At 31.9% G+C, this 23173-nt stretch overlaps 2 protein-coding genes across 2 annotated transcripts; one reads left to right on the forward strand and one right to left on the reverse strand.

Annotated features, from left to right (window-relative positions):
* Positions 1-963: 963 nt before the first annotated feature.
* LOC129910077 (mpv17-like protein 2) lies at positions 964-1942 on the forward strand. Its single transcript, XM_055987331.1, has one exon. It carries the CDS (start codon positions 1213-1215, stop codon positions 1798-1800), a length of 588 nt encoding a protein of 195 aa, XP_055843306.1. The 5' UTR covers positions 964-1212; the 3' UTR covers positions 1801-1942.
* A 3022-nt stretch (positions 1943-4964) lies between these two features.
* On the reverse strand, positions 4965-13031 carry LOC129910065 (inhibitor of growth protein 3). Its single transcript, XM_055987313.1, has 5 exons — positions 12863-13031; positions 12652-12723; positions 11739-12582; positions 5248-5575; positions 4965-5186 (listed from the first exon to the last, which is right to left on the reverse strand). The coding sequence occupies exons 1-5, from the start codon at positions 12888-12890 to the stop codon at positions 5070-5072; spliced, it is 1389 nt and encodes a 462-aa protein (XP_055843288.1). The 5' UTR covers positions 12891-13031; the 3' UTR covers positions 4965-5069.
* Between the last annotated feature and the right edge of the window lie 10142 nt (positions 13032-23173).

Consider the following 23173-nt stretch of genomic DNA (forward strand, 5'->3'; position numbering starts at 1 on the left):
ATTTTTTTTTTCTAAAAATCTATCTTAGTAGAAAAAATCAAATCGAATTGGTACTTGTTTTCGAGCTATCACGAATTTTCCTTTGTTCCTTAAACTTTTTGGGCTAGCGTATAAAAACAACTCAGGTTAAAAGCTAATGCTCGGTTAAATTTTATGGTTATGAAACTCAAGTATTAAATTTAGCCGAGCTTTAGCCTTTAATCTGAGTATTAAATTGTTTATATTGGTTGAGAGAAATATGTATAATTCAGTTAAATATTTAAGTGAACCTTTAATTTGATTATTGGTAAGGCTCGTAGAAAATCAAATTTACTAATGATAAGCTTTGGTGAATTATAGTAATAATAGCCTAATAGTAAGTGAATGTACATATAAGCGTGGTCGAATGTTCGGTATTCGACCGAATCATTATTTGCAGCATCTCTAGTTGGTGCCGTTAAAAAATTCCAATTTCCCCTCCTTGGAATCAAAAATAAACAAAAAGTTTGAGCCAAAACGACTTATTAGTTTGAGCTCTTACCTCATTTAAATTATTACGTTGAGTTTTTCTTAACGTTTTTCTTTTTTTCTTTAAGGGCCATTAGCTGAAACGAACCTTAAATAATTCATGTTGAACATAAACTTTTAGGCTCTATTTTAACTTCGGCGTAAACTGTCACATAAGGATTTATGTTGTAATTAAATGCTTAAGTTTCGATTCAAGCCTGGTACGCTGCTCGCGCTAAATTTTAGCTCCCATACAAATTATCGAAAATTTTTAGCCGAGATAAAATGGATCCCATACAAGTTATCGATAACTTGTATGGGAATTTTATCTCAGCTAAAATTTAGCGCGAGCAGCGTACCAGGCTTAAAAAATAAAAACAAAAACAGTTTGAGAATACCTGAAAATTAAAAATTCTAACCACCCTGTCTCAGAAGACAGAACCACCATCGATTTGTCAATTTTTTGACATTTCAAAACAGCACGTGCCGAAATAACACAAATGTTCTTTGCGAAACGAAAATAAACACTTTCGTTCTCAACAAAAATCATCTCTTTTTTGTGTGAATTATTACGAAGCACAGTCGTTTTATAACATCCATTTAGCGATGACGAATATATAAAGATTTATGTTGTGTCCTCATTAATTATAATACAATTCACCTGCGTACTATCTTTGTTCAAGTGTTTTTCTTCTTCTAATCTTCATATCATAACAATAAAAAAAAATGATTGCGATAAGATCAGCCTTGCGAACCATATCCCAAACGGCACCAGTTAAAAAACTAAAATCTTTCCACCGTACTGCCTTCAGCGACAAATATCTACTTGTAACAAATGTAACAATCTCCCTAAGCCTCTCCTCAACTGGTGACTTCCTTGAACAACAATACGAAAAGTACTCTGGTGAATTGGACAAATGGGATCGACGACGAACCATGAATATGGGTTTATCTGGGGTTAGTGTCGGAGTAATATGCCATTTTTGGTATAAATACTTGGATCGACGTATGCCCGGACGTGGATTACGAACTGTAATTCAAAAGATTGCCTTAGATCAATTTATTTGTTCGCCAGTTTATATATCAGCGTTTTTTGTAACACTTGGCATTCTCGAACAAAAGACGAGACAACAAGTGTTGGAGGAGATGAAGGAAAAAGCATGGAAGTTGTATGCAGCTGAATGGGCGATATGGCCGCCAGCACAGTTTGTTAACTTCTATTGGCTGCCGACCAAGTATCGAGTGTTTTATGATAATATAATTAGTTTGGGCTATGATGTGTATGCATCACAAGTGATACATGATAATTCTTAAGAATTTAAGATAACGTGACCAAAGTGGGCGTTAATGTATAAATTTAGCTTAAATGATGGATTGTATATATTTTTGTATGGGGAACTTTGTACAGAGCGGGCGTTGAACATGGGCTTCCAAATAAAATGTGATTTAAATGCAATTGTTTTCTTTTCTTTTTTCTTTGACAAACTAACTAACAATAATGTAATAAAATCTTGGAAATAAGTTTTGACCCAATTCCAATTATCGTATCGAACTAAAACTTTGCACATATATGTAGTTTGGGTGACAACACAATATTTTGGTGGTCCGGACCCTGGGGAGTTGCATTAGGGGGTTGAAACATCCCAAACCAATTTTAGCTTACTTCAAAATACACTGATCAACAAAGTTTTTGCCACAAGAACCAAAATATACTTTTCACAGTTCGGTATTTTAACCTAAAACGTTTCCACAAATCAAATTTCTTAATTTTGCCCTCGACGATTAAGCTTATGTAGATAATCAGGCTACTTTTTAGTGAAGTCTGTCTTTAAATTGGTCAACCCAGTTCGCGATACCATCAATATGCACTATGTGGGTAAACACGATTTTTTTGGGATTTTTATAAACAAAAAGTGGTCTTTCTAATGTTTTTGGTATGAATATTGATAATCAAGGTATTTATAGTATTCTAAAAAAAAAATTTAATTGTATAATTATGGAACTCTATTTTTTCAAACAAACTTAAAAAATTTGCACTAGACAACAGGTCTAACCTATATATTTTTAAACTGCTAGATATGTAGAACAATACTGCATTTTAAGATCTCGAGTAATAAAAGAGATATCGGGAAGGTTGCAACAATTTTAGGAAGAAAAAAGTCTATTTTTATAATCACGGTTACAAATTTGTTTATAATGAATTACCGCACATAAAAACATAACCTCGAAAACAGCCAAAATGACTTTTTTTTACATTTTATAAGAGTAAATTTTCAAAAACGGAGGCCAATCAAATTTTTCTGACTTCAGATTCGTGTTCAGTAGTTCAAAAACCAATTTTGTTGACCAGTGTTATTGTATAAAACTAAAACTTTGAAACATTGGAGGGTTGAAACATCCCAAATCAATTTAAGTCTATATGGTATAGGTATGAAGTATGGATGCAAAAATGAAGGTTTTGCAGAAATGAACCTACTTTCTAAAAAGTAAAAAATAAAATAATAGTTTAAAAAACTAAAAATACGTTTATATCGCGCACTAAATTATTTTATCAGCCCTATTCTGCTATTCGATTCACGTTAATCGAAAGATTTCATTCCTTAATCACGTCAAACAGGCTTTGAAAAATCTCAACTTTTCGAAAGCAAAACGATGTGTCCCGCTATCTTAGAAATTCTAAGGAAAAAAAAAAATTGCTTGAATTTAATTTTAACTTAGCTGCATCAGATTTAAAGAAAATATTACTTTTTTACCCAACTTAGAACTAAAAAAATTTACATGAGTCTAATTCAATGAGCCGTAGTGTAAAAAAATGCACTACGATGTTTCGGCAAGTTGCCCTAAAAGTTGGTGTGTGGTATAACATTGTTGGGAATATTTCATAAATAACCGAGATAACATTTTTTTTTTAAGAAATCCGACTTTTTTATGAGGTAATTTTTCCATATTATTATTATTATTCCACTTGAATAATAAGTTTTGTACCCTTTCAGAACCTTTCAGAATACAAAAACTTAAATAATATGGAAAAATTACCTAAAAAAAGTCGGATTTCTTAAGAAAAAAAATTTTATCTCGGTTATTTATGAAATATTCCCAACAATGTTATACCATTTTGAAAAGAGAATTAAACACACCAACTTTTAAGGCAACTGGTTGATATGTGGATCTTAGGCCGTGGGTGAATTGCGTTAAATAGTTAACACCGTGTAAAATTTTTGACACTATTGAGGTGAATACAAAATTTTCAGCTGTTAAAAATGTATTTGACTCTGGGACCTGGTTAAATTTGAGTAAAATTTTTTTGCAGATGGTTTTGTTTTTTTTTTTATTAAAAAGGAATATCATGGCAGAAAAAAAGCAGACAAAATTTTAAACAATAATCCATACAGCTGAAATTTTTTTTATTAACCTCAATAGTGTAAAAAATTTTACATAGATTAAGTATTTAACGCAATTCACACACGGCCTTATGCTCCGAATAAATTTACACTTTGTTCTTTATTGAAATGTTTGCTCTTTTTAATTTCAATTGTCTCACAAACCAATCTTGCCACATAATATCTTTCCGTATAAATGGATTTCGATTGATCAAATGGTGATCATTATTGTAGGCCAAAGGGTCACAAATGGTAGATTTATAACCCGATTCTCCCCAACAGTCATAACTTGTGAGTCACATAAAGTTGTTGTGAAATGTGACCTGCTCTAAAGGAGATCACAACTTTAAGAGTTTTTGTGACTCTTACAAGTTGTGACTTGTGGAGGAGAATCGAGCTGTTAGAGTCAACTTCATTCTTTTGGATCGCTTTGATGTGTTCACTAAGGCGTGTCGATATAGGTCGTTTTGTCTTTCCAATATATTGCAAGCCGCAGCTACATGGAACAGATTATACTCCTGGATTTTGTAGGGGTACTTTATACATACACACAGAGAAAAAAAATAGTAATTTTTAACTATTTTCAAAGTTATGCAAATAGTTACAAAATAATTATTTTTTTTCCCTGAATGTATTTTACCTTAAAATTTGTCGTGGTGGTTTGAAAATCGACTTAATTCCACAAATGGATAAAATTCTTCCAATTCCTTCGAAAAAACTTTCTATGTGCAAGAAATGCCAGTTTTTCATTTTGGTTTTGAACGTCTTGTGTTGGTTTTTGTATCCAAAACCGTTGCTTGGAACCATATAAATTTTAAATTAGTGCTGTATCTACCCTTTTCAATTCATCTTGGATATGGTTTTGATCACAAACGGCATGTGCCCTATTAATAAGAGCAAATACAACAGAATTGATAAATCAATGGAAGATGATGAGCTGCACCATGCAGATTCGGTTACTTGAAATCAATTAATAGGTAGCGGGGTGTCGATTTGATGTTCTTAGGTTGTAAATATTTGGTCGATAGTAGACTTTTGTGGCCTAAGACTTCAATTATATAAGACTATAAAAAAAACTATAAAGTATAAACACTTCAATTCCGAGGCCATGAAATTGTAAGACTCATTTATTAATTTTCATGCTTAAATCGAGACATTTCCAGAAAAAAAAAAAAGATTTCATGGAAATGAAAGTAATAGAATTTAGTTTTTGCGATTGCCTCGTCGGCGCATTGATGCGGTACACTTTGGACAGTACCATTTGCCTTTGGGTGGTTGTGTTATTCCAACACAAGGATAATGGAACCACTCGAATGGGCACTGTAATTAGAAACCACAATTAGAAGTTGATGACTAAAGAATAAAACATTTTAGAACTTACCGCATCATTATCGCAAGCAACCATGTCACCATATGACACTTGATTGCAAATGCAGTAGCGGGGTTCATTAGGATCATAGGACCATTCGCCTTCGGCAGTCTGTTCCACAACCAGACTATTATTCTCTGCAGCAGGGGTACTATTTCGCTGAACAGCAGCAGCAGCTGCGGCAGATGTTGTGGCAGCAGCGCTAACAGCAGCTGGTGTAGGAACCACCTCTGCAATGCTGGATGTGGATGATTCAGCATGTGAACTGATTGAGGATGATGAGGATGGAATTGAAGTTGGTGTTGCTGGTGTATGTTGGGGTAAATGAGATGAGGATTTTCTGCAAAAAAGAATACAAAAAAATCCAATTACTTACTTATTTCAATTCGTTTAATACTAACGTGAATAATATTTATACATAATACTTAAAATCTAAGTTAATAACTCTAAGCTATTGAAAAACATAGTTTTGAATTTAGTGCATTTAAAATTGTCATTTAGAGACTCGATAAAAATTATTGAATATTGTTGTCAATTGATTGAGGGGGCTATATGCATCATAGTTCAAACTACTAAGAATAAGGCACAATGGTTGGCGTAGTCTTATACTTGTGCGACTATAACTGAAATTTAACAGACTTCAAATCTTGTTATATGAGTGGCATAGGAAGGTGACCTGCACTACACAGTTATATTCGAGTATTGTATTGGTCTTATAAAAAATGGCAGCTTAAGGCAGAACATAAGGATCGCTGCAATCGCGACCAAATCTCTTTATAAATTCTAGGATTCTATTAGCTTTTTTGATAATGTAGTTTTAAATGATCTTTAAATGTTAGCTCAGGATCAAGAATAACTCCTAAGTCTGAAAAGACGTGGACTTTACTTTGTTTTACACTTGTCGACATTAAGAACAAGACCAATTTTATTGCACCATTCCCTTAATAAAGTTAAGTCTTTTTGTAACAGTAAACAGTCAGAAGTACATTTAATACTAACTTTTGAATAGCTTAATGTCATCAGCATAAATAAATTTTATAAATAAAAATAAAATTGGACCTAAATGGCTGTCCTGAGGGACGCCTGAATTGACGAGTGTTTTTATAAACGTCTGCCTAACTTAGACCTGCGTTAGGCGTGTTCATAAATGCAGAATTGCAATCGTACTAACTTAGTCGAACTGCAGTTGCTGCTGTTCAAAAACGTCATTATGTCGTCAACATCGGGCAGATTGCCCAGCCAAAATTTGTTGGCTGCAGAACTCAAGAAGAAATTTATTTGGCTCTTGATTCGATGTTTTTATTGTTAATAAAGTAAATATTGTGAAACAAAAATTGGAAGCAAACATATTAATAACGGTGGTGAAAAAATTGTTTCTTTTTTTCATTTTTCGAAAATTTTGGATTTTAATAAAACAGAAAATTTATAAATTGTGTTTTGAGATAATGAGTTTAAATTGAATTTTTTCGTATTAGGGTGGCTCTAAAAAAAGTTATCTTCTACAGTTGCTAGTGAAATTCTAAAAAAGTCGACGTGTATATTATTTTGAATTTTTGAAAAATTTGCCATTAGGGTGGTTCAATTTTTTTTTAAATTATATTATTGACAAAAAAAAACTGATTTTCACTACAAAGAATGTTTGTAAAACTTCGTTTATGAAATAAACCTAACGTATTATTGGATATTTTCGCATTAGTGGGTTCAGAAAAATGCTATACATACATATTTTACATTTACTCTTGGAATTCAACCAAAATCGATTTAATTAATTTTAAAGAAATTTAATAATACTATATCAAAAAACGCACTTAGTAAACTTTCTGTGCACTAATACTCATTTTTTTTTTTTTTTTTTTTTTCAAACGCAAAAAAAAAAACCTTTTTTGAACACCCTAATTGAAAATGGTTTTATTTATCGATAGGTAATTTATTTCTAATGTAAACCACATGTTTTTTTTAATTCCACTATTAAAAGTAGAAAAAAGTATGTATTTTTTTGAGCCACCCTAATGTAACATGTGTGTTATTAGCTGCTTTCCTTTGGAAATATTTATCTACTGCTTAGTACTTAAAACTACTTTGAACTAATTTTGCTATACTGAAAAAGTAGTTCAAAGCAGCTTTAATTACTAAGTAGATAAATATTTCCAAAGGAACGCAGCTATAAAAAACAATATTTTCGGGAACTAAAAAAAGAAATATTTTTTGATAATTTATAATTGGGCTTGATGATCATCAAGCCCAATTATAAATTATCAAAAGTTAAATATATATGATCAAAAACCAATATACAGAAATATTTTTTTTTTCTGACGTTTATGAACACTCAGTGATTGCTGAAATTTGTACTTACTCAGGCCTGCAAACATTCTGCAGAATTGGTATGTTCATAGTTCATTGACGATAGTACTAACGCAGATTTCCGACGTTTATGAAAACAACCGACAACAAATTGGTTCGAACACATTTTTACGAAATTCTACACTATAAAGGTCAAAATCATGGAGGTGAAAACTTGATGTCCAGGCATTTTTTTAAATCAAAATAACATTTAACTACAGTTTTTTTTTTCGAATTTACCAATTAAAAAAATAGGCAAGCATCTAGGAATATGTTTTGGTTAGAAAAGTTTTCATTTCTTTTTTATTTCATCTGATATACTCAAAAACAGCGTTCCCGGACATGTCTATTACTCAAAAACTGATATTCAAATGACTTCAAAACGCATTTAAGTCAAAAACTTCTAATTTCGATAGCAAAGTGTTGCTTCCGTCTGTTTTAGAAATTCTAAAGAAAAAAAATGTCTAAATTTAATTTTAACCACCTTTTGTTTGTTAAGTTTTATTTAGCAACTTGTGCCATTAAAAAAAGCTTCTTATTTTAGACTTTCACGTGAATCAAATAGCAGAATATGGCTGAATATTTTATTCATCTAACGTACAAATGGTGCTGAAAGCAGTTTTTTAAGATGATATTATATAGATTTATCATTCCACACCTATTTGTATGGACAAATATATTAAATGTATGTTATAAGTTAGTTTTAGTTTCATTTATAAGTAGCGTACATCAATTAACCGTCATTCCGGGAACGCTTGTTTTGGGATATATTTAGATTAAAATTTTATTTTTTTGGTTGTATTGTGATCAAAAATCGAGGATATTACAATATAGGTACTCTCAAAAATATTTTGTTTTACTTTGTGACAAAAAAAAATAAAATATGGTCAAAACGTCATTTCCTGGAATGCTCTTAGAATCTGAATAAATAATGTGGTCGTACATACATAATTTTCAGGGGCGGACTGGACCACCGGGCATTCTGGATTTTTCCCGGTAGGCCCTCGGGGAAGAAAACATTTTAAAAGCACTTGAAATTCAATTTTTAAATTCACTCACGTCATGCTTCAAGTCGGTTTCTGGCCTTTTTAGTCAGTATAAATCTATTGTGCCCCTTATGGATCTTTCGAGGCCTATAGAATTATGCTTGTGAGCCCCCTATGTATGTTTCGAGGCCCACAGAATTATGTTTGCGGCATTTAAGTCAACGTAGGCCTCCTGTGGATCTTAATGGGCCTACCGAATTCTGTTTGTGGCCCCCCTATGGATTTTCAAAGGGCCCCATATGGATATTTCGAGGCCCACTGAATCATGTTTATGGCGTTTAAGTCAATGAAGGCCTCCTATGGATCTTTAGGGGCCTACCGAATTCTGTTTGTGGGCCCCCTATGGATTTTCAGGGGGCCCCATATGGATCTTTCGAAGCCCACAGAATCATGTTTATGGCGTTTAAGTCAACGAAGGCCTCCGTTGGATCTTTAGGGGCCTACCGAATTCTGTTTCTGGGCCCTTTATGGATTTTCAGGGGGCCCCATATGGATCTTTCGAAGCCCACAGAATCATGTTTATGGCGTTTAAGTCAATGAAGGCCTCCTATGGATCTTTAGGGGCCTACCGAATTCTGTTTGTGGCCCCCCTATGGATTTTCAGGGGGCCCCATATGGATCTTTCGAGGCCCACAGAATCATGTTTATAGAAGGCCTCCTATGGATCTTTAGGGGCCTACCTAATTCTGTTTGTGGGCCTCCTATGAATCCTTGGAGGCCTACCGAATTCTGTTTGGGGGCCCTATATGAATCTTTCGAGGCAAAAAACAACAAAAACTTTATCTGTATAGATTTTTGAAAAATCCAGATAATTATCCAGATTTTACTTTCTCTCGATAAAAAAAGTGGTGCCAAGGTACTTTATTTGTTGTGTTAAGCCTGAACTATCAAAACACAAAGTCAAAAAAGTACAAAAAAGTAAACACGATGTTTTTTCTTCTTCCCCCTAGTAGCTTGTTTGTATATCTCTCTTTCATTTTAAAAAAGCTTGAACAAGACCAAGCTTTCGATTTTCACAATGTTTTAAAAACAAATACATACACTGAAACAATATTTCATACCCTTTCCGTAAGGTAGCTCTTCAATCACATAGTTCCTCTCATTTTCCGAAAAAAAAAGCTCTTTTGACAAACAATTGAAATTTCAAATACATTCGATTCGCTATAAGTCATACTGTATCACTAACGATTCTCGAGCTACTTGTATTGTTTCAACCGTCCTTTGCTTCAACAGTACCTAATCTCCCCTAATTAGAGATTTAGGTGACAAAATTTTGAAATAAAAGTAACAAATTGAGTTTTTAAAAAATATTGAACTCTTAATTGATTTGCAGCAAAAAATATTTTGATTTATTAATTATTTCTTATTATTAAGAAATGTTTTAGTGAAAGAATTGTAAAAAACAAAAATCTATTATGAGCGGAGGGAGCAAAATACAGTTGCAAAGTCGGGACTTTTCGAAATTACGCAAAAACTGCATTAAATCGAAAACCGTAAGAATTTGAGATGAACAAGTTACCAAATTCTGAGAGTCCTAAAGTCAGCCTATCAGCATATTTCGTTTGATCCATTACTTTTGGGACACCCTTTGTATACAAAATATTTAACAAATTTTTAGCAAACACGAGTTGTGGTATAATTACGGTGAGTCACCGTCGGTGACCATATTTCTGGGAGCAAAATCCGGGACAAAAAACATTATAAAATCGTAATAGAATGCATAGATAAAGTTGCTTAGAATATCAAAGCTTTTTATGTACCTGATAACTCACAAAAATATTTTTAATTTAATTTTATAAGAATTTTAATATCAATTTAAAAAATGATATAAAATTTAATTAATTTGTCGAAGTACCTAATTTACCGGTTCAGTAAAAGGTACTGTTAGTAACTGTTAAAAATATTATTTTTTTTTTTGTAACATGTAATTAAAAGTTTTGAAATTTTAAAGGGTTCATTATTCAAAAAACTTTTTCTTGTGAAGCTTTAACATGACAAACAAAAGCACTGGATAAATTCACGAAAACTTTTAAAAATAAATGCTTTTATTTGAAAAAATAAATGATTTTTAGCATTTACATTTTCCAAACTTGGTCAATTAATTAAAAGTAGGTACAATTAATAAAAAGGACTATCACCGACTAATTTCTATAAGTCAGTTAATGTGGTTGCAGTCCTCGTAAAATGCCACATGTTCCAAAAAAATAGATAAAACGTCCTTAACAAATATTCCTGACAGACCAACCCCTTATATTTTAGAAAAAGAAGGTGCAATAAAGACGTTAAAAAATATTTCTAATATTTTTTATTTATATTAAGAACATACATACATTTTGAAAAAAAAGAGCTTGTTTCTAATTATTTTTCGACCACTGTATATAAAAAAACAATTTCTGCATATCAACTTTTATTTTTAAATATTTCGAGTAAGTAAATAATTATGTAAGTATTTTGTGGCCCTTTTCCTAAAAGTCCCGGAAGGCCCTTTGACTCCCAGTCCGCCCCTGATAATTTTGCATTATTTGGATAAAATTATCCATCCATATCAGTATCCTATCTAAGTTACATTTCTTCATTAAAAAAGTACTTTTGGCCTAAGTATTTCGGACATGCATAAAAAGCATTTTTTTTTTGTAGAAATTTGTCTCTGAACCAAGAAATCAAATTATATTTGATTTATTTAAGACCTTCTATCTTAATATAAGGAAACATTATTCACATTGATACTATTTTTAGACCCCTTAAGTCGTTTTGAAGAGATCACCAGCATTTCTAGGAACGTTTTACTAGTAATAATTTTGGGGTTTTGCAGTAAATTGAAAAATATACAATTTTGTGATTTGCCCGTTCATGAACCGCAACCGACAAATTATGGCTAAAGCAAACATTTGAGCGTGAAATTTTTATCATAAAACAAAGTTGATTTTTTAAGAATTCGGTCCTCGACATTTTTCACCTCCATGACCCTCACAATCAAAATAAATAAAATTGGACCTAAATGTCTGCCCTGAGGGACGCCTGAACTGACAACAAATTGGTTCGAACACCATATTACGAAAAACTAAAGTAAAAGTCTATTTTTTTTATATACCTACTAGAATTATCCAATTTACTTACTTTTTATGCTTCCTAGCACTTGATTCACGATCAACAGTCTGTAAAGTTGTATTCTGTCCACTCGGTGTATTAATATCTCTATTAATCCAAAATTCATGTGGAGTTGCCCCACCAGCAGCTCCATGAATAGCTTCATACGACGCTTTCAAGCTGGCAGTTCTTCTACCCTGTTGCATTTGTTGAGTAGCAACAATCGCCTGACTTGCTGCCGCAGCAATAGCATTTCCAGCCCCTCCCATATGCTGCAAATTATACGAAACTGATGGCCCAGCAGCAGCTGGTGGAATCACTGCATGATGAGTGACATTGGGTGTGACTGCCTGAACAACCGGAGCAACTGGTGCTGCAGGAGTTGAAATACTATTACCCAGATTTGGACGTTTTTCGACCACCGGAGCTGGCGTACTATCTCGCCGCTTTTCCGGTTTCGGTCGAAAACGATTGTCTTTCGGTAAACTAGCAGTTGAACTGCCTGTGTGATTATTTGTAGCAATCGAACCAAAATAACGATTCTCTTTTTGATTGCCAATATTGCTACTGCTTATTGAACTTGAGCCGTCGAGTTCCAAGGATCTCTTTTCGAGGATTTCCGTAATGCCATTATTGTCGGCTTCAAGTTCACATTTAAATTTAAATAATTCACTATCCAATCGACGCAAATAACGTTCAACTAGATCGTGAATTTGTGTGGCAATGGCGACTTTTTCGTCAGCATCTTCTAAAACTTTGTAATATTCTTTTCGCAGATTTTGAAATTCAATTTCGGCAGCATTACTTTGCAATTCGCCTCGTTTGCATTGTAAAAAGAATGTACGTGCTTTTTTTTCTAATGAATCCATGCTATCTATGAGCGAGTGGAGGTAAAAAATGATAGTTTGCAAATTCTACAAAATAACAATTGTTAAGTACTTACTTTGAACAGTTAGATCAAGTTCACGCATTTCTGTAAAACGATCTCTTAATTCTTGGGGAAGATGTTCAATCACTAAAAAAATAAACAATAATCATTTTTTTGTTTAGTGTAAACAATACTCGGGTTGGTGACAGCGGAGCCGTGATAATGTCCACTGGAGTCTCAAATTGTATTTTCGAGTTTTTAGCATAAAAATGAATATTTAACTTACTTTCCAAATAATCCTCGAGATAAAGCATGATTGTAGTTTTATTTTATATTTCCAATTAAAGGGTTTTAAGTGAATTTTAATAGAAATAAAGTGAAATAAGTGAATTTATTTATTTCAGCAAAGATGTTTTTTTACAACTTTATTTCGTAGTGACAGCTTGAGGACTGTGATGAATGTTTGACAAACAAAATTTACTTTTAAGTGGATAACATAATTTTAGTTGCTATAATCGAAAAAATGTCGATAAGGTAGTTTAATCAATGCATTAAAGGTCGGAGTGCACTTGGCTGAATTGTACTACTTTTTTTTATTTTAGGCGTTTCTTTGGGAGTATTTATCTACTGCTTATGGGGACTTTTCACGAGTCAATTTTTGCCGTGCGGCGAAGCTTTTCGACTCGTGTGAACGTAAGTCGCAGGCGACTAAAGTGACATTCCCCATAGAAAAATCCTAGTCGACCGACATATCGTGCGGCTAAAACCAACTCGTGAAAAGTCGGCATTAGTAGTTAAAACTACTTTGAACTACTTTTGCTATATTGAAAAAGTAGTTAAAAGCAGGAGTTGAATTACGGCAAACGTTCGTTAACGAATGGGTGCTATGTTTACGACATTATTTTATTGAGGCGACGATTTGACAAAGTCAAAAGCAACAACAATTTCCAAGACAAATTTGTTTACAACAACAATTTCAATGGGCTGGGCTGTCAAAACCTTAAGTAGCCATAAGTTTTGACAGTTCTCGATACTGAGTTTTTTCTAATGTTCATACCTTCTCTTTTTATACCATGTTACATCATTGCAACTTTTGTTTGCAATTTTTTTAATTTTGCAGTTTTCAACAAAATTGAACGCATTCAATATTGTGTTTACGCCCATAAAATGCACTACCTTACCTCTGTTTATAGCAACTCTGACATTTAAAAAAACATCTAAGGTCATAATTGTCAAGTTTCCTATAAAAGTCTTTTTTTGTTTATAAAAAAAAACACCGGCAGATAAACGAAATAAAAACAAGTAATTTACCTAAACAAAAAAATAATTTAATCTTGAAAAAATAAAATGTATTTACATTTTTAGAATGCGAAGACGAGAACTCCAAAGCATAACATTAAAACTCACCGAACTAAAAGAATATGAACAAATTAGAGCAGAGCGTATAGCTGCCGAAAAGGCCAAATTATCCGACCAAGAACCAGGCACAAGTAAAGTGGAAAGTATCGCCACTTCGGCTGATTCGAAGACAAACGATGAAATAAAAGATCGTATCGGGATGACAATGTAAATTATGTTAGATTGTAATAAATTTGTTGAATTATTTTTACTAAATAAAAAGAAATCAAATTTGTAATTTAAATACTTGGTAATGTTTGGCCCTTGACTTTGGAAGTGGTAAACTATAGACCGAGAGCCGGCAGCATATTTTGGCAGTTTTGATATAACCGAAATTCGAGTGTGCACATATCTAGATATGCACCACAGTATGTCAACGGAAAAAGTCTGGCAGTGATCTTTTTCAGCTTTCCCTTGCCAGACGCATCCAAAGTGCAGTCAAAAATCAACTTTTGGCGTTTTGGTATAACCGAATAAAGATACACCAAAAAATCATAAAAAATCCCCTGATTTCGAAACTGTGGGTACCGAAAGATTCTTTTTCAGCTTTCCCCCCGCCAGACCGCTTTAAAGCATTTTTAAGTGCATTTTTCTAATAAAAAACCTAATTACTTATTTTCTGTTAGGTATAACCGTATGATGGTAACAAATTAATATTCTATGTCTATTCCAGGTCTAGAAAATATAATTTTTATCCAGCTATTTTTTAGCCCTCCCTCTGCCAGACGCATCCAAAGTGCAGTCAAAAATCAACTTTTGGCGTTTTGCTACGTATTACCGAATAAATGATACACCAAAAAATCATAAAAAATCCCCTGATTTCAAAAATGTGGGTACCAGAAGTTTTTTTTTAGCTTTCGCCCCGCCAGACAGCTTTGAAGCATTTTGAAATGCATTTTTCTAATAAAAAACCTAATAGCTTATTTTCTGTTGGGTATAACCGTACGATGGTAACAAATTAAAAATCTATGTCTATTCCTGGTTTAGAAAATATAAGTTTAAGCCAGATATTTTTCAGCCCTTAAAGGTTTCCCAAACAGGTTTTTAAATACAAAAAACACCTACAGTTTCTGTTTTTACTTGCGATATAGGTACTATACAGGGTGTCCCAAAAGTAATGGATCAAACGAAATATGCTGATAGGCCAACTTGAGGACTCTCAGAATTTGGTAACTTGTTCATCCCAAATCCTTACGGTTTTCGATTTAATGCAGTTTTTGTGAAATTTCGAAAAATCCCGACTTGGCAACAGTATTTTGCTTCCTCCGCTCATAATTGATTTTTGTTTTATACAATTCTTTCACTAAAACATTGCCTAATAATAAGAAATAATTAATTAATCAAAATATGTTTTATTTCATACGCCATTTTGCTGCAAATTAATTAACAGTTCCATGTTTTATAAAAACTCAATTTCTTTCTTTTATTTCAGGCAACACCCTGAAAAAAATTTGTATGGTGTGGCACTGGTTTATTATTTTGAAAACTTGCTGTGTTATTGCAGTTTTCAAAAATGTATAAAAATTTCCAAAGTTGAAATTAGAACGAAAGATATTTTAATTTGAATGCAAAAAAACAGACGTTTTCAGAGCAAAATAACAAACAAAAATCGAGGCTTTTTTTTCAAAAAGAAATAAACAAACAACAGTCGAGAAAATGTGTTTATTTTTCTTTGTTATTTTTCTCTGAAAAGCCCTGTTTTGTTGCTTTTAAATTGTAATATCTTCAGTTCTATCTTCAACTTTGGAAACTTTTATACATTTTTGAAAACTGCAATAACACGACAAGTTTTCAAAATAATAAACCAGTGCCACACCATACAAATTTTTTTCAGGGTGTTGCTCTGAAATAAAAGAAAGAAATTGAGTTTTTATAAAACATTCAACTGTTAATTAATTTGCAGCAAAATGGCATATGAAATAAAAAATATTTTGATTAATTAATTATTTCTTATTATTACTCAATGTTTTAGTGAAAGAATTGTAAAAAACAAAAATCAATTATGAGCGGAGGAATCAAAATACTGTTGCCAAGTCGGGATTTTTCGAAATTTCACAAAAACTGCATTAAATCGAAAACCGTAAGGATTTGGGATGAACAAGTTACCAAATTCTGAGAGCCCTAAAGTTGGCCTATCAGCATATTTCGTTTGATCCATTACTTATGGGACACCCTGTATATCAAGTTATGCATTCGTACAAAAAAAAAAGTTGAGATAACATTTTTCCATGACATTACGATGATAGACAATGCCAAAAAAGTGGGTCCCGGAAGTCCGTCTGTCTGTCAGTCTGTCTGTCTGTCTGTATAAGGAGCTAGAGCCTAAACGGATGGACCGATTGCCTTCAAACTTGCTATGTAGCAGTTTTTGGTGACTCTCCAGAGGGGTTTTTGGAATTAATTTTTTTGGACCAAAAATAACGGTACCTGCCATATAAAAATTTCGGAAAAGTTTAATTTCTCGAAAACGGCTCCAACGATTTTGTTAAAAAAATTCAAATGTTAGTTTTTAAATAAGGTCTATCTTTTGATGAAGAAAATTTTTTTGGAAAATCATTATTAACGGTACCTGCCATAGGACCGCTTTTTTCAAATCTGATTTTCTGCCAAACTGCTTATTGTATTTCAACGAAATTTTTTATACAAAAGCATTTATATAATTTAAATATAAGCCAAAAATAAAATTTTGAAAAAAATAATTTTTGGATTTTTAAAAAAATTTTGAAAATTTTTTTTTGAAAAATCAAATTTTCGAAAACGGGACATTGAATTTTTTTGAAATTTTGTTTTTAGATGTTGATTAGTTATTTCTAAAAAATGGCATACCAATTTTATTTTTAAACTTTTTTTTCAAAAAATTATTTAAGAAAAATTAGTTTTTTAAAAAATATATCAAATAAAACTGCATACCTGTTTTGTGGGGCGATTTGATTTCAGATATTGTTTTATTTTTTTGAAAAATTAATTTTTTTTTTTTGTTTTTATATACCTACATTTCCCAAGTTTCTATATAAAAAGTCTTGAAAATTTAAGCAACTTGAACTCTAAGAGCAAGTTCGTGCGACCCAGTCGTGCATTTTATTTTCTTATCAAATTGAAATAATATTTTTTTGTTTAGAGTAACCATATGATGGCCAAATATTAACTTTCTCTGCCTTTTCCTGATTTAGAAAATGTAAGTTTAAGCCAGTTTTGTTTTAGCCTACCCTCTGCCAGATGCCCTAAAAGGTATCTCAATAGTACGGGAAAGTTAGATTTTGCTATATGGAGGTCTGGGAAAAAATCCGAAATGCATTTTGTCTTCAGGGATTGAAAGAGCATAAACCCAGGGATCGAAAGAGTCTAAAACCACATTTTGTACAACCGCACCAAGAGTCATTTTGTTTGTCCCTATACAAAAAATTCCAATTTTTTTGAAGTTTTTTGCCTACAGATCGAAAACGGTCTGTCAAATCGAAAAACCAATATTGTAATTGAAGGTAATTGAAAGATCTACAACTTTTACTACGAACAAATTTAAACAAAAAAACGCTCAAGTAAAAGAGATATGACAAAAATAAGAAAATCACTTTTTGATGTGTTTAAAAAAAACACCCTAACTTTTAAACCAAAGGGGTAATCGAAAAATGTTATTTAACATATATTGCAGAAAATTAAATTATTTCAAGTTTGTCATATATTGTTTTTTCTGTAGGTTCAAAAATACGCGAGTTATGTGAAGAACTAAAATTTTTATTAAAAAAAAAAAAATGGCGGCCAAATTGGTTGCGATTGGTGCGATTGTACAAAATTTGGTTTACGACTCGTGTCTTTATGCCTTTTCGAGCCCTGAAGTCATTTTCGGGGTCGGATTTTTTCCCAGACCCCCATATAGCAAAATCTAACTTTCCCGTACTATTGAGATACCTTTTAGGGCGTCTGGCAGAGGGTAGGCTGAAAAATAGCTGGATAAAAATTCTATTTTCTAGACCTGGAATAGACAAAGAATATTAATTTGTTACCATCATACGGTTATACCTAACAGAAAATAAGTAATTAGGTTTTTTATTAGAAAAATGCACTTAAAAATGCTTTAAAGCGGTCTGGCGGAGGGAAAGCTGAAAAAGAAACTTGCGGTACCCACAGTTTCGAAATCAGGGGATTTTTTATGGTTTTTTTTTTGGTGTATCATTTATTCGGTTATAACAAAACGCCAAAAGTTGATTTTTTGCTGCACTTTGGATGCGTCTGGCAAGGGAAAGCTGAAAAAGATCACTGCCAGACTTTTTCCGTTGACATACTGTGGTGCATATCTAGATATGTGCACACTCGAATTTCGGTTATATCAAAACTGCCAAAATATGCTGCCGGCTCTTATGTCGAATTCCTTTCAATTAAAAAATCGAATTTTCGGCGATCTCGAAGCGAATTTTTTCTGAAAATCATGTTCCATAGAAAAAAAATTCGCCTCAAACGAAGCAGAATTCGAATTTTTTTTTAATCCCTCTTTTTTGAGAGATTTACACGGATTTGCACACACACTTGTAACATTTGACATTTCTCAAACGTCAAGCTGAAAGTTTTCTTCGTGTTGTTTGTTGATTTGAGAACACCAACTTCAAATAAAGAGTAAATTTTAATTCAATATCGTATTTTTATTGCGGAAAAATATGAAATAAATAAAAAAAAACAATGTGCGATCAAAATATATTTTTTCCTGGCATATTTCTTGTGAAAAAGTAAAATTACTGTGACTTTTCTTCTCGTAATTGTCGTCAGAAAATTTTTTCTCTGTAAAACCACAGCATACGACCAAAATAATAACCTTCTACTTCATCTTCACTCAGATCTTAATAATAACTGCAATTTCCCTTTGATTCTGATTAAAATAAATCTATAGGTAAAGGTTGGTAAAAAAGTTTTATTTGTGTGCGTTCTATACATGGGACAGTGTTTGGTCCATTTATGAAATTTATGTTTGGTCAATATTTGATAAATTTGTTGTTGTTTCCTGGAACTTTTGAATATTATAGTTTTAATAGAAAATAGATAATAGAAGGTTTTTGTTATAGTGGTAACCAAAGAGTTAAAAAATTGCAATGTTATGAGATATATTATGTTATGCAGCATCTGAATCATGTGTCGAAATTTAGCATTTTGGCGAGTGAAGTGAGACGACTCGCCAACTCGTCGTACTCATCGCAAAATCGATATATGCCGATTTTGTTCATTGGTGTTCAGATCTGTGCCATAGTTAAATCTGATGTACATCCGAACAAAATGTGCTCCGAGCTTTTTCTGATCGCTCAGAGATCTTATTAATATTTTAAAAGAAATTTAAAAAAAAATATAAAAAAAAAAACTTTTCAAAGTTTGTACCTTGTAGTTTGTTTGTTTGTATGTATTTACTTTTTTATTATTTTTATTTGAAAAAAAAAAAAAAAATAATTTCACTACTTTTATAAATTTAAATTTAAAATTATATAAAAGTTGTGAAATTATGTTTCTCAAAAATTAAACTTTAAACGATTTCTTCCGTCGGCTATTTGCATCTTTTCCAAGCGATGACTGCCGTCGGTTACCTAGTCAAAATTGAAATCTCAAATTAAATATTTAAGGCGATTCATATTCATATGCGTTGCAACGCCATTGTTTTGTACAGATAACTTTAAAATTTAGAAATATAGGAATATTAAAAAAAAAAAAAAAAAAATGAAAAAAAGGTAGGTACAGTAAAACCCGGATAAGTACCTCACCTTAAATGTCCCATTTTGATAGGCACTAAAGCGGGTAAGGTACTTACAAGAACCCGCTTAAGTGCTCATAGGCAGTTATCTCTATATTTATTTAATAATAAAAAAAAAACATGTTTGATTACTAAAAACATAAACTTCACAAAACAAAATTACTTTGAAAGTTTAAAATAGCTAACTAGTTAATTTCTAACTTTAGTAGAATTTTTGAATTTTAAAGCGGTTAAGGAAACGAAATTTTTCTTACAGTTCAAACTTGTTTCAAATGTGTACTTAAAAGAATTTTTTGCAAGTAAATTCAATTAGGTATAAGTATTTGAAAAGCCAGGCAATTAAGCGGGGAAGGCAGTTAAGCGAAAGGTACTTAAAAGATGAATTTTATGTGAAAAAATCCTTAAAATTTTGGTTCTAAAAAAACAAAGGTACTTAAGCGGGTTAGGCACTTAAGCGAGAGGCACTTATCCGGGTTTTACTGTATTTGTTTGCACACGAATTTTTTATTTATGGGTGTACTACATACTTTGTGTACCTACCTACTTTGAACTATGAGAAATGAGACCAATTAGGTAGACATGTACCTACCTACGGCCATTCCATTTGCATTTTTAGGACATCTTCACGCTTCTAGAACATCAACTTTATCACGAGCCCTTTAGACCTACCAAGTTTGCAGAAAAAAGATTGGTTCTTCAACGAAATAAACTGGAAACAAGGTCAATATGTCTTCTCTTACTTTGGAATGGGCGATTGTTTAAAATCATTAATTCATTATAAGAAATATTAAATTCCGAAAATTAAGTTGACTAAGCTTTTCAATCTTTTCTAGGCATTTTATAAAAAAAAATTAAGTACAAATTCTGGAATAGGTGTCTCATATTTTTGGGTGTTTGTTTTTTTTTTTTTTGTTTGTTACCTAATAATATAAATTTAAAATAGAATTAAAATACCAGCGCTGCTCTTTAATAAATTGAGTATGCAATTTCTCATGTTTATGAATTTAATGGACTGTATTTTTACGAATAATTTTTAGTGAATTGTATCGTATTAAAAGAAAAACTAACATAATAATATTTGAATTTAGCGAAGACATCCACCTTTTTAGTTTCAAACTCTATTTTATGTAATTATAATAGAAAATAATTTACCAGAATATAAAGTGCAAGTATGTATGTATAATATTGTATGCTTTATAAGATTAATAAGGGAAATATTTTAAGTGAGATCTATTGATTTGCTCGCATTTTAATTTTCTGCATGGTTTTCAGAGAAATGTGAAAGTGAATGCTAGTTAGTGTACCTACCCGACAATTAAAAATAAATATATTATGGGTGTTATAAATAAAGACAAAACTTTATAAATGTCTTAGGTAGATTAAATTAGATTTTTTATTAATTCCATTCATAAACATAAAAACATAACAATTTTGAATAAAAATTACAAGCATGACAAGATAGCCGTCTGCCGGATGTAAACTAAATTTTTACTTCAAGAAAGAAAAAAGTATACATACAAAATGTACATGTTAAAGTATAAATATGAATATAATAACAAATTATACCTATACCTACCTAAATAATTAAAAAGTGATGCATAAATTTGCGAAATTAATGTTAAATTAAACAATATCATTTTAATAAAACAAAAAAGTTAGTAGGCAGTTAGTAAATCTACGTATTTCCTGTAACATAGGACAAAACTGCAACACAATAGTTAACATTAAAAAAATATTAGCTAGCTTAATGTTTAAATGATTGTAAATTTTGTATTATTGGTTTGAACAAGTGTGTTGGAGGAATTTCGAACATGTTCAAAACCGCCCCCGAGCAGTTTGAATCAGATATTTTAAGTAAGTAAACTTGAATGTTCTTATAAAAAGGATAATGAAACTAGCATTTGTGGAAAAATTAAAGAAAATAAAATGGAAATGTAGGAATATAACATTATTGAAGATTAAACAAAAAATGCCTGAATCCTTCAAGTTCTACTAGACTGATTTCGATGAGAACTCGATTACGTGGTATAAAAATTAAAGTCAAGCTGCCAGAGGCGTACGTTGAGTTGATATAGAAAAAGAACAAATTATATAGAAAATAAGAACAAATGAAAAAGTACGTAGGTATACAGCCTACTTTTTTTTATGGGACCCCTGATGTATCATTTGTTGGTCGCTAAGATTATTTACGCAACACTTTTTGTGGCAAATAATATATAGGTAATTTTTTTTCAAAAAACTGATTTATTTTTTTGCGATCCCTGAGGTATGTGACTGGCTACCAATATAATTTGTCTCTCTTGTATCCGAAGTAATTCATGTCAAATAACTTATCTTTTTGCTGCGTTAAGTAAGTTGCCAACTCTGCATTGTTTCCAGTCGAGGCCCTGGCATGGCACCGCCCCGCTTGCCCCAAAGGTGTGTACGCCCCTGCAAGCTGCCTACACCAATTAACGCTCCTGGTATATGAAGAACATCCGCTTTGTTAACATTTGCATTTAATGTCTAGAAAAATAGGTTGATCACAAAATAAATCTATTTTACTCTTGGAAGCATAAAAGGTATGAATATGAATATCATTTTTCGAAGTTATGTTTTAAATTAATTTTTCTTGTTTTTCTTTTCAACTAATAAATGTGAAATAACTATATTTTAAATTTTAAGGTTATTTTTTTCTGAGTTTTTATTATTTTTTGGTTTCTTGAATATGATATAATAATCAATTTTGAGTATGTGTATGTTCTTAGTAAAAAATTAATAAAAAGCTATGTTTTATCTATTCATTACAACGAAAGTAATACTTCTGTGCAAAAGTGCACCTTCCATGTTCAAACCTACCCCACTTTTGAACATAAGAGTTATATTGGTTAAACATCAAATTTTACATATATCAATATTTCGTCTAACTATCCAAATGTTATTTGAAATCGAAGTTCAATGTTAAAATTGTTAGTAAACTTTATAGATCAAGAAAACGAACATATTTCGTTCAAGAAGTTGCGAAAGCAAAAATTCTTCAAATGTGTCCCACTCTCCCCTATAATTCTAAGTAGGCTAAAATTGATTTGGCAAGTTTTGCCCCTCCAATGCCCCCCCCAGGGTCCGGACAACTAAAATATTGTGTAGTCATCTGCGATACATATAAGTACAAAGTTTCATTTTGATACTGTAACTAGAAGTAGGCTAAAATTGATTTGGCGTCTTTCGACCCTTAAATGCACCTCCCCAGAGTCCGGACCAATAAAATATTGTGTAGTCATTTGCGATACATATATGTACAAATTTTCATTTCGATACGATAATTGGAAGTAGGCTAAAATTGATTTGGAGTATTTCGACCCCTCAATGCACCTCCCCAGGGTCCGGACCAATAAAGTATTGTGTAGTCATCTGCGATACATATAAGTACAAAGTTTCATTTCGATGCGATAATTGGAAGTAGGCTAAAATTGATTTGGAGTCTTTCGACCCCTC

The sequence above is a fragment of the Episyrphus balteatus genome, chromosome 2, assembly GCF_945859705.1.
Source record: "Episyrphus balteatus chromosome 2, idEpiBalt1.1, whole genome shotgun sequence".
Classification (NCBI taxonomy): domain Eukaryota; kingdom Metazoa; phylum Arthropoda; class Insecta; order Diptera; family Syrphidae; genus Episyrphus; species Episyrphus balteatus.

What these genes read in the sequence shown, in the direction of transcription:
- LOC129910077 (XM_055987331.1), top strand. Translation starts at nt 1,213, where the DNA reads ATGATTGCGATAAGATCAGCCTTGCGAACCATATCCCAAACGGCACCA.
- LOC129910065 (XM_055987313.1), bottom strand. Translation starts at nt 12,890, where the DNA reads ATGCTTTATCTCGAGGATTATTTGGAAA. An exon ending in ACTTGATCTAACTGTTCAAA is followed by an intron (nt 12,583 to 12,651) that starts GTAAGTACTTAA and finishes ACTCGCTCATAG; the next exon opens with ATAGCATGGATTCATTAGAA. An exon ending in TTGCTTGCGATAATGATGCG is followed by an intron (nt 5,187 to 5,247) that starts GTAAGTTCTAAA and finishes TTCTAATTACAG; the next exon opens with TGCCCATTCGAGTGGTTCCA.